This window comes from Ranitomeya imitator, chromosome 1 (assembly GCF_032444005.1).
Source record: "Ranitomeya imitator isolate aRanImi1 chromosome 1, aRanImi1.pri, whole genome shotgun sequence".
Lineage (NCBI taxonomy): Eukaryota > Metazoa > Chordata > Amphibia > Anura > Dendrobatidae > Ranitomeya > Ranitomeya imitator.
Genome location: NC_091282.1, coordinates 51,631,474 through 51,646,448, shown reverse-complemented (window position 1 = coordinate 51,646,448; position 14,975 = coordinate 51,631,474). Strand labels below are relative to the sequence as shown.

At 48.7% G+C, this 14,975-nt stretch overlaps 1 protein-coding gene across 3 annotated transcripts in view; it reads right to left on the bottom strand.

The window, feature by feature from the left end:
• Positions 1 to 563: 563 nt before the first annotated feature.
• KATNAL2 (katanin catalytic subunit A1 like 2) overlaps positions 564 to 14,975 on the bottom strand; it is a 59,801-nt gene continuing 45,389 nt past the window's right edge. For all 3 annotated transcript variants that reach the window (XM_069746506.1, XM_069746521.1, XM_069746514.1), the window contains 3 exons: positions 12,421 to 12,583; positions 3,555 to 3,657; positions 564 to 888 (listed from right to left, as the gene is read on the bottom strand). In XM_069746506.1, coding sequence (XP_069602607.1) covers positions 749 to 888; positions 3,555 to 3,657; positions 12,421 to 12,583 — 406 coding nt within the window. In that variant the 3' untranslated portion in view covers positions 564 to 748. The remainder of the gene's footprint in view (positions 889 to 3,554; positions 3,658 to 12,420; positions 12,584 to 14,975) is intronic.

The following is a 14,975-nucleotide window of genomic DNA, read 5'->3' as shown; positions in this document are numbered from 1 at the left end:
TTCCTTGTATTGCGCTGCCGTGATAGCAGCAACACCTAGTAATCTTTGGGGCACGCGACGTGTAGCTGCAGCCTAAAGGTTTGCTCTAATCTAGATAATCCCCTCATCATACAATTCCCTTGATCATAAAGTGTCCCCCCGCTTAGCAGGTGACTAACACTGTATGTGACCATGAGTTTTCTTGGAGATTGCAGTCCATCAATACCACAGCGCAGAGGGAGCATGCCCACAGCAGGGTGACTGGAACAGCATGGAGGAGAAGAAGCCATCACTCTTCTCACTGTGGGCATGCTCCCCCTGCACAGTGGAATTGATTGACAGCGTCTTGCACTAATCCGGTGACCGTGGATGGGGAGATCAGAGATGATTAGACTTTAGGGGGAACAAACCTTGACAAAATCAGTGTGAAGGAAAGGAGTGGGATCTGGGTGCTCCCATCAGGAATTACGTGCCTGTTCCACCACATTGCCTGCCTCTACCACCAAACCCTGGCATCTGCACAGTTGGAACAAATCTGGTGACAAATCAATTACTGCTTGTAAATCCATCCCCGATGCATCAGTCAAATAATAACACTTTATTTCAGCTTTTTTTCTTTAAATAGTTTGTACAGTGCAAAATGTGAAATAAACGGAATAAGACGCCTCGTGTCTGGTGTCCATGTCACAGGCTCCAGGGCGGAGGGCAGTCTGTTTCCCGCAGGGTGCAGCGGTGATGGTGGTGGTAGCCGCCGGCGTCTTTCTCGCCCTCACACAGACTCAAACTCCCTTTGCCAGGCGTTATATTTTTCGGCCAGACTTTTGGCTGATGGCTTTGTATGTGCTAAAACTTCAAGAAAATCGGATGTGGTCACAGTGTCCAGGTGAATAAAAGGCAGGTCCTGGCTCCCTGGGGGAAGTAAAGTCAGGCTTAGTGTCTGTCCGGGGAATGCTCAGCACCATTAGACTTCCGTGCTCCCTTAGTTTTGCCCTCCCACTAAGACAATAAAAACAATTTATATCGCACCAGGATGCTTCACTGCGTGGAAAACATTATTTTTAAGGATGGAAGAAAAGCTCATCTCGCCACAATGGGCTGAAAAGTTCAAATGTATCGTTGAGGTGTATTTTTAAGGATGGAAAATAAAGCTACGAAGGGAAATATTCTGCTGCCTCAAATTTTTTAAGATATAATCAGTGACTGCCGACAGATGCAGTGCCTGCCAGTGTCCGCCAACTGAAACAGTGCCTGCTGGTGACAGCCGACGATTTCAGTGGCAACCGCAGACCACTGACTGATACAGTGTCTGCCAACTGATACCGTGTGCCGGTGATCACTGACTGGTAGAGTGTCTGCCAACTGATACCGTGTGCTGGTGATCACTGACTGGTAGAGTGTCTGCTGACTGATACCGTGTGCCGGTGATCACTGACTGGTAGAGTGCTAACTGATACCGTGTGCCGGTGATCACTGACTGGTAGAGTGCTAACTGATACCGTGTGCCGGTGATCACTGACTGGTAGAGTGTCTGCTAACTGATACCGTGTGCCGGTGATCACTGACTGGTGAAGTGCTAACTGATACCGTGTGCCGGTGATCACTGACTGGTAGAATGTCTGCTAACTGATACCGTGTGCCGGTGATCACTGACTGGTAGAATGTCTGCTAACTGATACCGTGTGCCGTTGATCTCTGACTGGTAGAGTGCTAACTGATACCGTGTGCCGGTGATCACGGACTGGTAGAGTGCTAACTGATACCGTGTGCCGGTGATCACTGACTGGTGAAGTGCTAACTGATACCGTGTGCCGGTGATCACTGACTGGTAGAATGTCTGCTAACTGATACCGTGTGCCGGTGATCACTGACTGGTAGAGTGCTAACTGATACCGTGTGCCGGTGATCACTGACTGGTAGAGTGCTAACTGATACCGTGTGCCGGTGATCACTGACTGGTAGAGTGTCTGCTAACTGATACCGTGTGCCGGTGATCACTGACTGGTAGAGTGCTAACTGATACCGTGTGCCGGTGATCACTGACTGGTAGAGTGTCTGCTAACTGATACCGTGTGCCGGTGATCACTGACTGGTAGAATGTCTGCTAACTGATACCGTGTGCCGGTGATCACGGACTGGTAGAGTGTCTGCTAACTGATACCGTGTGCCGGTGATCACTGACTGGTAGAGTGCTAACTGATACCGTGTGCCGGTGATCACTGACTGGTAGAGTGCTAACTGATACCGTGTGCCGGTGATCACTGACTGGTAGAATGCTAACTGATACCGTGTGCCGGTGATCACTGACTGGTAGAGTGTCTGCTAACTGATACCGTGTGCCGATGATCACTGACTGGTAGAGTGTCTGCTAACTGATACCGTGTGCCGGTGATCACTGACTGGTAGAGTGTCTGCTAACTGATACCGTGTGCCGGTGATCACTGACTGGTAGAGTGCTAACTGATACCGTGTGCCGGTGATCACTGACTGGTAGAGTGCTAACTGATACCGTGTGCCGGTGATCACTGACTGGTAGAGTGCTAACTGATACCGTGTACCGGTGATCACTGACTGGTAGAATGCTAACTGATACCGTGTGCCGGTGATCACTGACTGGTAGAGTGTCTGCTAACTGATACCGTGTGCCGGTGATCACTGACTGGTAGAGTGTCTGCTAACTGATACCGTGTGCCGGTGATCACTGACTGGTAGAGTGTCTGCTAACTGATACCGTGTGCCGGTGATCACTGACTGGTAGAGTGCTAACTGATACCGTGTGCTGGTGATCACTGACTGGTAGAATGTCTGCTGATACCGTGTGCCGGTGATCACTGACTGGTAGAGTGTCTGCTAACTGATACCGTGTGCCGGTGATCACTGACTGGTAGAGTGCTAACTGATACCGTGTGCCGGTGATCACTGACTGGTAGAATGTCTGCTAACTGATACCGTGTGCCGGTGATCACTGACTGGTAGAGTGTCTGCCAACTGATACTATGTGCCGGTGATCACTGACTAGTAGAGTGTCTGCTGACTGATACTGTGTGCCAGTGATCACTGACTGGTAGAGTGTCTGCTGACTGATACAATGCCTGCCGGTGACCACCCACTGATACTTTGGCTGCCCCTCTTGCTTTCATTCCCTTGTCTGATAGTTTTTAGATTAGAGGTTTGTCACAGTCATGTAAGTGGACTGAAGTCGGTACCAGAGGACTGGCAGGAGGTAAAGCAATAGACTATGGGGAGAAATGTCTGAAGCCTGAATATAAGGCTATGATCACACGGTCAGTATTTCACATCAGTATTTGTAGTCAAAATCAACACGTCACCACTTCTGTATTTTTCACCCTCTCCTGATTTTGGCTTATAAACACTGATGTAAAATACTGATCAAATACTGAGTATGTGATCGTGGCCTAATAGCAGGGATCTCTGTACCCCGCACACTACAGGTGTATCAGGTTTTGCTGCTGTTCATGTTGCAGTTTTTGGTGTAATTGTGCCAAAACCAGTGTGATTACTGCTCAACTTTTTTACAAAAAAAAAAAAAACAACTGCTCCCAGCCCCAAACGATTACCTGGTTGGTGATTTTCCAGTGCGTGGAACACTTTCCTCACCGGCCGCATGGCGGCTTCTTTACACACCAGCTTAATGTCTGATCCGGAGTAACCTTCAGTCTCCTGCACACAGAACGGACGAGCAAAATAAGGAATAACTTATTAGGGTACATTTTAGAACAGGAAGAACAAACTAGTAATTTATATATTTTACTCCGAAAGTTTAAGGCAGTGTTTATAAAAAGTTCTATAAAGATGTTACAATATGAAACAATTGAAAATATGTACAAGGTATTTATAAAAAAAAGAGGGATTACATGAGAAATAACACTTACATGTGTTCAGATCATTTGAGGCAACCAGGCTAGTGGAGTTCCCATATGTCCCAATGTATCAGGACTCTGGTTAGGAACAGCTCTTCAAGTCAGACTCACATAGGCTCCAGCAGACAGTCAGCCGCAGGCTGGGGTGCCTGGCAGACTTATAGCTCAGCCTGATGACATCACAAAAAGGGCTGGTTTTCACAGACCCTCCTATCTCTTCAGTTTAACTAAATTTAACCTAAATTTGTCTAATGCCTGTAACTCCGCTACAGAACATGTCAGTCATAACAAACCCAGCATTCATCTCGTATTATCTTTGGCATTCTAATGAGATCAAATATGTCCTATTTGTGTATTCAATATTCTCCTAGCCCAAGTCGTTGGCCCAATATCTTATCATATTAGAACAAAGACCCTCAGCTTTTCAAAGGGGGATTCCGACCAGTTTCAGCTGGTACAACTTTCCACTGCCAGTCGTAAATACCTTCAATAAAACTCCCCCACATACATTGACAAGGCAAGCTCTTGCCTTAGTGAAAGGGAAGGGGGGTTTTAGCCCACAGCCTGGGCTAACAAGAGAAACTAAACTTATATGATATTTCATACAATATCGTGACACCTCCCCCTTTTGGTGTGCGCCACGGAGGCAGAACCCCTCGGTATGCCTCCATGCGCACCTCAGTAGGTTCACCCTAGTGGGACAATCCATCTGCATTGCCATGCTCCCTGCCTGTTTTATGTTCAATGCTGAAGTCAAACTGCTGAAGGGCAAGGCTCCAGCGTAGCAACCTGCCGTTGGTTCCACACATGGCGTTTAGCCAGCGCAGAGGATGGTCGTCGGTCACCACAGTGAAGGTGCGACCGTACAAGTAGGGCTGCAAGCGTTGCAGGGCCCAGACTATGGCCAGGCACTCCTTTTCGATGGTGGAGTAGGCCACTTCCCTCGGCAAAAGTTTCCGGCTCAGGTATAACACGGGGTGCTCTTGGTCCTCCGAGTCAACCTGGCTGAGCACAGCACCAAGGCCAAACTCGCTGGCGTCGGTCTGCACCAAGAACGGTCGACTGCTGTCGACTGCTTTCAACACAGGGGCGTTTGCACAGTGCTGTTTTCAATGCCTGGAAGGCCCCCTCACAGCCATTGGTCCAGTTGACGATGTGGGGTAGCTTTTTCCTGGTGAGGTCCGTCAAGGGTTTTGACATGCTACTATAGTGCTGTACGAAGCGCCTATAGTACCCTGCAGTGCCCAGGAAGGACATCACCTGTTTCTTGGTCCTGGGGGTGGGCTAGTTCACGATCACTCCCATTTTCAGGCTCTGGCTTTAGGGTGCCCCCGCCTACCCGGTGCCCCAGGTAGTGGACCTCACTCATGCCCATCTGGCACTTTCCCGGCTTGATAGTCAGTCCAGCTCGGTGAATTCGCCTGAGCACCTCCTCGAGATGCTGCAGGTGTTCATCCCAGGAGAAACTGAAGATGGCAATGTCTTCCAAGTACGTCACGGCATACTCCTCCAGTCCCTGAAGCAGGAGGTTGACCATCCGCTGGAAAGTGGCAGGGGCATTCTTCATCCCGAAGGGCATGACTGTGACAGTCCGAAGAGTGTGATAAAGGCGGACGTCTCCTGCGCCTCGGGGCTCAGGGAAATCTGCCAGTATCCTCGACTCGGATCCATTATGGTCAGGTACTCTGCGCCAACTAACCTCTCAAGCAGCTCCGCGATGCGCGGCATGGGGTGCGCATCAGAGGCTGTGATGGCGTTGAGTCCCCTGTAGTCCACGCAGAACCAGGTGGTCCGATCCTTCTTTGGCACGAGAACTACAGGTGAGGCCCACACGCTTTTTGACCGACGAATCACCCCCAGCTGTAGCATCTCATTGATCTCCTGGCGCATAACCTGTTGCACCTGGTCGGAGATTCGATAGGGTGCTCGCCGTAGCGGGCGTGATTCCCGGTGTCCACCTCGTGGACTGCTCAGTCTTTCCAGGTCGGTTGGAGAATACGGCCCGGAAGAGTTCCAGCTTGGTCCGCAACTGCGACTGCTGGGGTTCGGTTAGTGAGGCGCTTACCTCCACATCCTCGATGGACCCACTGGCCTTGGCTTGGGCCAGCATGTCCAGGAGGGTGTCTTCCTCCCCGTCTTTGGGTAAGCTGCAGACCGGTAGGATGAAAAGTTCACGTTCGTGATGAGACTTCATCATGTTGACGTGAAAGGCCTTTCGCCTACCCCGAGCGTGGTCAAGCATGACCACGTAGGTGACCGGGTTGAGCTGTTGGTGGACGACGTACGGGCCCTCCCAGGCTGCCTGAAGCTTATCCTTTGGTACGGGGCGTTCTGGTCGTACCAGTGCTTCTGGTCAGCCTGAGCCTGCGTCATGTTGTCATGCACCAACTGCGTCAGGGTCTGTATCTTGTCACGGAAGCGCATGACATACTCCACTATGGACACTTCAGAAGGATTCGGCTCCTCTTCCCAGGATTCCCTTACCAACCCAAGGGGTCCCCGGACTCGCCTGCCATACAGGAGCTCGAAGGGGGAGAACCCAGTTGAGGCCTGCGGAACCTCTCGGTAAGTGAATAGCAGGTGTGGGAGGTACCGCTCCCAGTCGCGCCCTTGGGTCTCAACCAGCATGCGTAGCATCTGTTTGAGGGTACCATTGAAGCTTTCACACAAGCCATTGGTCTGTGGGTGATACGCACTCGATACCAGGTGCTTCACCTGCATTCTCTTACAGAGAGCCTCCATTAGGCGAGACATGAATTGGGTCCCTTGATCAGTAAGCATCTCCCTGGGAAATCCTACACGTGAAAAGATAGCCAACAGAGCATCCGCCACCTTATCTGTCCTAGTTGACGACAGAGCTACTGCCTCTGGGTACCGGGTAGCGTAGTCTACCACAGTAAGGATGTATTGCTTTCCAGAGCTGCTGGGGACGGCCAGCGGGCCCACAATGTCCACCGCGATTCTCTGGAAAGGCTCCTCTATCACTGGCAAAGGGATCAGGGGAGCCTTAAGAGCAGGCCCCGCCTTCCCCACTCTTTGAGAGGTGATACAGGAGCGGCAGTAGTTTGACATATCTGTCCCAATCTTAGGCCAATAGAAGTGTTGAGACAGCCGGGCCTTAGTTTTGCTGATCCCCAAGTGTCCAGCTAGCGGTATCTCATGGGCAATCCGTAACAACTCACCCCGGAATTGCTGCGGGACGACCAGCTGCCTTTCCCTCAACCACTCCTTTTGTGATTCTCCGGGTACTGTCTCCCGATACAACCTTCCTCGTTCCCAGAACACCCTCTCCTTCTCAGTCACGGAGGTGGGCGTCTCGGCAAGTTGTCTCAAACGCTCTAGGCTCGCATCTGCGCAGAGCGGCCTGAAACTCCTGGCTAGGGGAAGCCAGAAGCGATGTCAGGGTCCCTTTCCCACAGGAACCCTCTTAGACCTGCTCTGGGTCCACCTCTGGTTCAGTCACACTGATGACTGAGGAGGGTCCGGAAGGCAGACAGTTATCTGCGTTCCAGGCACTCTGACTGCGGGTGACAGCAGCTACGTAGGCTGTCTCCCCGGGGATTTCTACAGACCCATCAGCCGACGCTGCTATGGGCTTTACCTCCCCATCCACCCCCAACACTCCAGGGGCAGTGCTACTTATGGGCCAGTTACCTTCCTCTGTGGCACTGGTCAATATCATGGCGTCACCTTTCTCACGGTTCCCATGCATCTCCCCATTTCCTATAAACCTACAAAAGATCCGTAGCCAACACGGAAAAAGTTCCCCCTAGTGGCCAAAACATATAAACCGAAGAAAGGGTTTGCTCAAAAGGAGCAACACAGTCTATGGTCGGATGATAAAATGAGTCACCTCATGGAAGCCCATAAGAATAATATAACCTAAGACAGACTGTGAAAACAACATAGGGGTAAATAGTGCAACAAATTTTATTAAATGCGTACAACATACATAACTGCGGACAACAAACAATAAAGTAATGTAGGTAAAGGGAGAAGCAGCTAAAAGATACTGACATCTATACAGATGACAAACATGGATGTCAGAAAAGAAAAAATAGTAAACATGTCACAAAGAACACGGCCGCACGTAATAATAAATAATAAGTGCTGAGAGGTAGATTGCCACTATCTATCCATGTTTGTCATCTGTATAGATGTCAGTATCTTTTAGCTGCTTCTCCCTTTACCTACATTACTTTATTGTATGTTGTACGCATTTAATAAAATTTGTTGCACTATTTACCCCCATGTTGTTTTCACAGTCTGTCTTAGGTTATATTATTCTTATGGGCTTCCATGAGGTGACTCATTTTATCATCCGACCATAGACTGTGTTGCTCCTTTTGAGCAAACCCTTTTCTTCGGTTTATATCTCCCCATTTCCTGTAGCACCGACCACTTGCCCCTGCTGGGGGTTCCTCAGCCCCCTCACTCCGCAGAGCGACGGGGCTGAGCACGCCTGTACCTATGAACATATTAACCTTTGCAGAAAAATGGTTATCAGGTTCAGTTGGCACAGGTACAACATTTTCACCATCAATCTGAGTGAAAAAATGGTTATCAGATGCATCATTACAAGATAAGTAAATAAGGCAGCACACTGCAGCGCTAAAACATGCAAACATGAAACACGAAAATTGAACTGCATTACAGCACTAGAAATATGAAAAATGAGAGCGTTTAGCGCATAAAAATGGCCAATTTTATGTGTACCTGGTAGCCCCTTTACGGCATCTCTCTTATACCAGGTCCTAAACTTGCCTTTCCTCGCTGAGAATAAACATCTCCATCTGAATGGGTACATGTGAAACCTCCTCTTAGACTAAAATGCTCTCTCTCTGTGGAGGCAGCACCTGTTCACACTTAGTCTATGTTTGGATGTGACGGTCAGTTTTTTTAAATGTATTTTTTTAAATCATTACAAGATAAAGCATGGTCAAGTAACACATGCGATTTCCCATCATCATCATCATCAGGGGTAACATTACCCTCATTAGCAGATTGGGGAGGGGTGTCAGGGACGTAGTATGCAACCTTCCCCAAATCAGTCCCCAACAAAACATCAGTGGGCAAATTATCAGACAGCCCCACTTCCTTCACCCCGCTCCCGGCACCCCAATCAATATAAACCCAGGCCATTGGTAAGGGACAGCTGATGCCCCCAATCCCAGTGACAGTTAGGGTTTTCCCCGGAATGATTTCTTCAGGGGCCGCCAGTTCGTGTCCGTGTCCTTGAGGCCTGTAGCAACATGGCCTCCCACCGTGACATGCTGTACGTTGTCACACACCCTCCCAACCACACCACCCACCAAAAGAACTGCTGCATTAGGCCCTGGGGCCTTGGCTGGGGGGTTATTCGGCTTGTCTGGACAGTAGGGACTGATATGACCAGTCCGCTTGCAGTAGTAACACTGGCGAGGTTCGGTGCTGTTGGCCACAGGGACATGACCTCTGGTGTGTTGGCTGGCAGGGGTACTGGCATTGGTTGCAGGCTTACCCCCTCTCCAGCTGGTGGTGACTGGCTTCCGCACTTCCGATCTACGGTTGGCCTCATAGGCATCGGCAATCTGCGCTGCTTTCATCACGTCTTTGGGTTCTCTGTCCATCACGAACTGCCGCACCTCAGCTGGGCAAAGATGTATGAACTGGTCTTTGATCATCAGGTCTCACAGCTGTGCAAAGGTGGTCACTGACAGTCCTTGGGTCCACTGGTCAAAGTGGGTCCCCAGTTCATGTGCCACATCACTGTAACTGTCGTGTGGGCCACGTTGGAGGTTCCGGAACTTTCTGCGGTAAACCTCAGGTGTAAGCTGGTACTTGGCTATGAGGCCCTGTTTGATTGCCTCATAGTCACCATCTTGTTCTTGAGGGAGGGCAGCAAACGCCTCCAGAGCTTTGCCTTTCAGCCCTGGTGTCAGGTATCGTGCCCATTCATCTGTAGGCAGCTGGTACTGTCTGCAGGCTTTCTCAAAGGCCCGCAGAAAAGTGTCCAGGTCCCCGTCCTTTTCCATAACAGGAAAGTGATCGGGCCGGGGCTTCGGTATCTGAGCGCTGCTGGGCTCACGGCTGGACCGGGACGACCGCTGCATTTGCAGTCGGGCTAACTGCAGCTGGTACTCCCGCTCCGCTTGCCGCTCGGCTCGGGCCTCTCGCTCGGCTTGCTGGGCCTCCTGCCGGTATTGCTGAATCAGCTGCCGACGTCCCTCATGGTCGTCAGTGGGGAATTCTTCCAAGGCCACCAGCAGGTGGGGGTCCAATTCGCCCTGATTACTAATAGGGCCGGCATCCAATGGTTGGACCTCTGCTGCAGCACCATGTTCGCTTGTGCTGGCTTCTGCGGCCACTGGGCTCTGTTGCCTAGCTTGGTCTAGAGCGGCTTCCCATTGCACCAGATCTGAGACCAGTTGGGCTTTGTTTTTGCTTGCAAAGTCAATGTGCTGTGACCTGCATAAGGAAATAAGGGTGTCTTTGGTCTGCTGCTTATAAAAGCTTTCTCCCAGCACAACCATGGTTGCTAAATAAAAGATAGGACAGAAAAACGAAGAGGAAGGGAAGGGATAATGACCAGTACACACAATTGTCTCAGGACTAATAAACACTGAGTTCGTTCTCCAAACTTATTTGCGCAGAGTTCTCGCAAGAACTTTGCAAGTTTTTAGTGAGAGGAATGATCACTCAAACCAAATCACTAATGCTCCAAGATCCCACCACTGCCACCAATATGTCACGATTCACACCGTGACAGTCACCCCTACGTCACGGATCGGGGTGACTTTAGACCAACAGACGGCTATCACATGTGCAGGGGGGCTTATCTTAGTTATCCCTCCACTCCACAATGTGATGAAAAAAACACACACAAGGCTATTGACCTCTTAGTTTACAGCAGGGGCTTATTTTAGGTATCCCACTGCTCTTCAATATACCACGAACTGCAGGGATTTATGTATATCCCGCTTACAGTTCCACTTAAAACTTGAAGCTCTCTGGCGCCCCCCTTACTCTCAGGTCAGATTAGATACTGCACCTAGGGTAATTAGTCACCAGAAAGGCTGCCTGCTATGTACTGGCTATTGGGCACGCTGCAGCGAGGCGATTTAACTACTCCCACTCGGGCAGGAACAATGATTATCAACGCCGCAGTCGCTACAGCGACACCCAAAGGCCCGCACACGGTATGCTGCCACCAGCTTCGATTAAACGGGTCCGAAGCTAACCCAAAACAGTAGCGTAATTCCCTTCAGAAGACTTAGGGTATGTTTTAAAACAGGAAGAACGAACTAGTAATTTATATATTTTACTCTGAAAGTTTAAGGCAGTGTTTATAAAAAGTTATATAAAGATGTTACAATATGAGACAATTGAAAATATGTACAAGGTAATTATAAAAAAAAAACAGTGAATACATGAGAAATAACACTTACATGTGTTCAGATCATTTGAGGCAACCAGACTAGTGGAGTTCCCATATGTTCCAATGCATCAGGACTCTGGTTAGGAACAGCTCTTCATGTCAGATTCACATAGGCTCCAGCAGACAGACAGCTGCAGGCTGGGGTGCCTGTCAGACTTATAGCTCAGCCTGATGACATCACAAAAAGGGCTGGTTTTCCCAGACCCTCCTATCTCTTCAGTTTAACTAAATTTAACCTAAATTTGTCTAATGCCTGTAACTCTGCTACAGAACATGTCATAGTCATAACAAACCCAGCATTCATCTTGTATTAACATTGGCATTCTAATGAGATCAAATATTTCCTATTAGTGTATTCAATATTCTCCTAGCCCAAGTCGTTGGCCCAATATCTTATCATATTAGAACAAAGACCCTCAGGTTTTCAAAGGGGGATTCCGACCAGTTTCCGCTGGTACAACTTTCCACTGCAGCTATGCCAGTCGTAAATACCTTTCTTCAATAAAACTCCCCCACATACATTGACAAGGCAAGCTCTTGCCTGAGTGAAAGGGAAGGGGGGTTTTAGCCCACAGCCTGGGCTAACAAGAGAAACTAAACTTATATGATATTTCATACAATATCGTGACAACTTACTGCACGAATGTCCGGTATCACATATTTTTCTGTAACTGTAAATTGTCAATTTTGAGGCTGTGTTTTCACATATTTAATAGGGGTGTAAATTTTTTGCTGATGCGCTGTTGTCTATGGAACTGTCAGAGATCACCGCCGCTCTGTTGTCTATGGGACTGCTGGAGATTGCCGCTGCTGCATTGACGGTAGGACTGCTGGAGATTGCCGTTGCTCCACTGACTGTGGGATTGCTGGAGACCCCAGCCAGTCCTTTGTCTATGGGACTGCCGGAGATCACCGCCACTCCATTGTCTATGGGACTGCCGGAGATCACCGCCACTCCATTGACGGTGGGACTGCTAGATATCAGGGGATAACATACAGATTCCATCCAAGTAGGGACCAGCAGAATTTTTATGTTTTGGGTGTGAATGTGAAAGAATATGCAAATATAGCTTAAAATTAGTACAAGATAAAGAAATTAAAAAAAAAACGTTTATATAAAAGGAGTCAAACCTATTCTGCATTTACCTCTCCCAGCATGCTGTATTGCAGCTCAGTTCTCAGTTCCACCCCTCCACTATTATTCACTGGTGGCAGCCACTGCTGGATCATAGACTCTCGAGCTTCTTTACAGGGCAAATCCACCAAAATCCTCTTCTCCAGCCTCCTTAACATGGCGTAATCCAGCTCCCTAACATAAAGACATTGTTAATACCGGCATGGATGTGGATATTGTGCCGACCGGCAAGTACACTAAGCAGTGAGCTCAGCCGCAGAGTCCTCCCTTCTCCTCGTCTATATGGCGGTATTATGTGGATACTAATAAAACAAAAAAAACAAAAACAAAAAAAAGGTGAGCTGCACAGCTGCAGAATCCAAAGAGATGCTGAATGGAAACTTTCAGTAAGTGGTAATCCAATAGGTAAACGGAGGTGCTCGCCTGAGAATGAGAGCTCAAATCATGGTAAATCATAGAACAAACGCGGCAGCACTCACCGGTCCTGTAGTCAGAAGTTCCTTTATTCAGAAATAGATAAACATCATCACGGCTCGGGGGAAAAGGGCAGTGAGAGGAGTGTGCAGGAGGAGACAATGGCCGTTTCGCGCTTCAAACAGCGCTTCTACGTAGAAGCTCTGTTTCAAGCGCGAAACGGCCGTCATCTCCTCCTGCACACTCCTCTCACTGCCCTTTTCCCCCGAGCCGTGAAGATGTTTATCTATATCTGAATAAAGGAACTTTTGACTACAGGACTGGTGAGTGCTGCCGCGTTTGTTCTATGATTAACTATTATGTGGATACTGTTTGGGTTTATTTTTTAGCTGTTCTATTACTTGGGCACTGGTAATGTATGGCGGTGTATATTGGGGCAGTCTGCTCTCTTTGCTGCCAATAGGGCGTCTATAATACAATGTTATTGAAGAATGAGACAGAAGTTCAGGCAAGGTGAAATTGTGAGAGAGAAAAAATGCAATTCCACCATTGTTTTTTTTTTTTGTTTGGGGGGGGGGGGGGGTTGTTTTAGGGTATGTGCACACGTTGCGAATTTTGCTGCGGATCTGCAGCGTTTCCGCAGTGCGGACCCGCAGCAGTTTCCAATGAGTTTACAGTACAATGTAAACCTATGGGAAACAAAATCCGCAGTGCACATGCTGCAGAAAAAAACGTGCGGAAACGCAGCGGTTTACAATCTGCAGCATGTCAATTCTTTCTGCGGAATCCACAGCGGTTTTACACCTGCTCCAATAAAAAACTGCAGGTGTAAAACCGCAGAAGAATCCGCAGTAGAAACCGCAATAAATCTGCAGTAAAAACCGCAGCGGTTTTGCACTGCGGTTTTTCAAAATCCGCTGCGGAAATATCCGCAGTCCTCTAGGATACGTGTGCACATACCCTTAAGGTGTTTATTGTTTAGTGAAAATAAACTGGTGATATAATTCTTCAGATCAGTACGACTAGGGCGACGCCAATAATATACAGTTACATCGTGATTTAAAAGGTTTCAGAAATTTTTAAAAATCTAGATCTGTGTTGCCATTTTCTGAGATCCGCATCCGTATTATTGGTACCGATTTTTCGTTACGAACAACGTTTTAATTGCCATTTACTGCATTTTGGAGAAGTGAGAAAACAGGGAAAAAATGGCATTTAATTTATTACATTTACTATACGAGTTAAGTAATTTGACATTTTCATAGATCAGATGTTTACATGTTCATTTTTAATTGGGGGAAAAGCGGGTTAATTCAAGCTTTTATGTTTTTTTTTAGATTTTTAAAACCTTGACCTTTATTTCTTCTTTTTTTTTAGTCCCTCTGGGAGATTATTTATTATACTGTAGCATAATTCATCGACAATTCATCTGCAGCGTCCAGGATAGAATAGATATATACACGGGGGCGTGGCCTGAGAGTCCATGTGAGCGGACGTGCGGCTGTGAGCTCCCGCCGCTGTATATCTAAAAATCCTGCAGAGCCGCTGCTGTTTGGTCCCTGAGGGGGCTTACCGGCTGCGGGGAGACTTGTGGAGCCCGGTGGCGCTGAGCGGGAGCGCTGGAACCGGCGAACATGACAAGGAGACGGCAGAAGGACGCAGGAGCCGGGGATGCAGGCGCAATCCAAGATGGCGCCGACACAAGGGAGAAGGCGGATAAGGAGAACGCCGCATGCAGAAAGCGTATGGAGGTGGCGGCAAAGCTCCAGCAGTTTGCGAGAGCGGAGGCCGCAGAGGAGGGAGCCGGAGCTGATACCGAAGAGGAGGAGGAGGAGGAGGAGAGCCCAGCAGGAGAACATGAGGTACAAAAGGGGAGAAAGGAGAGTAAAATGGCGGTGGCAGAAGGGGGACCCGAGGAAATGGCGCCAGAAGCTGAGCCTACCTTAAGAGACGTTTTTGCGCTGGTTTCTTCATGTAAACAGTCTCTGACCTTACAGATACAGGAGGTTAAGGGGGACACAGCCCAGATAAACGCAGCCATGCAGAAGATTGACAAACGTGTGGGGGAGGTAGAGGAGAGAGTGAGCACTGCAGAAGACCATATAGTGCAGCTGCAAAAAGCAGAGAAAAAGTTCACTCAAGCAATAGCTGA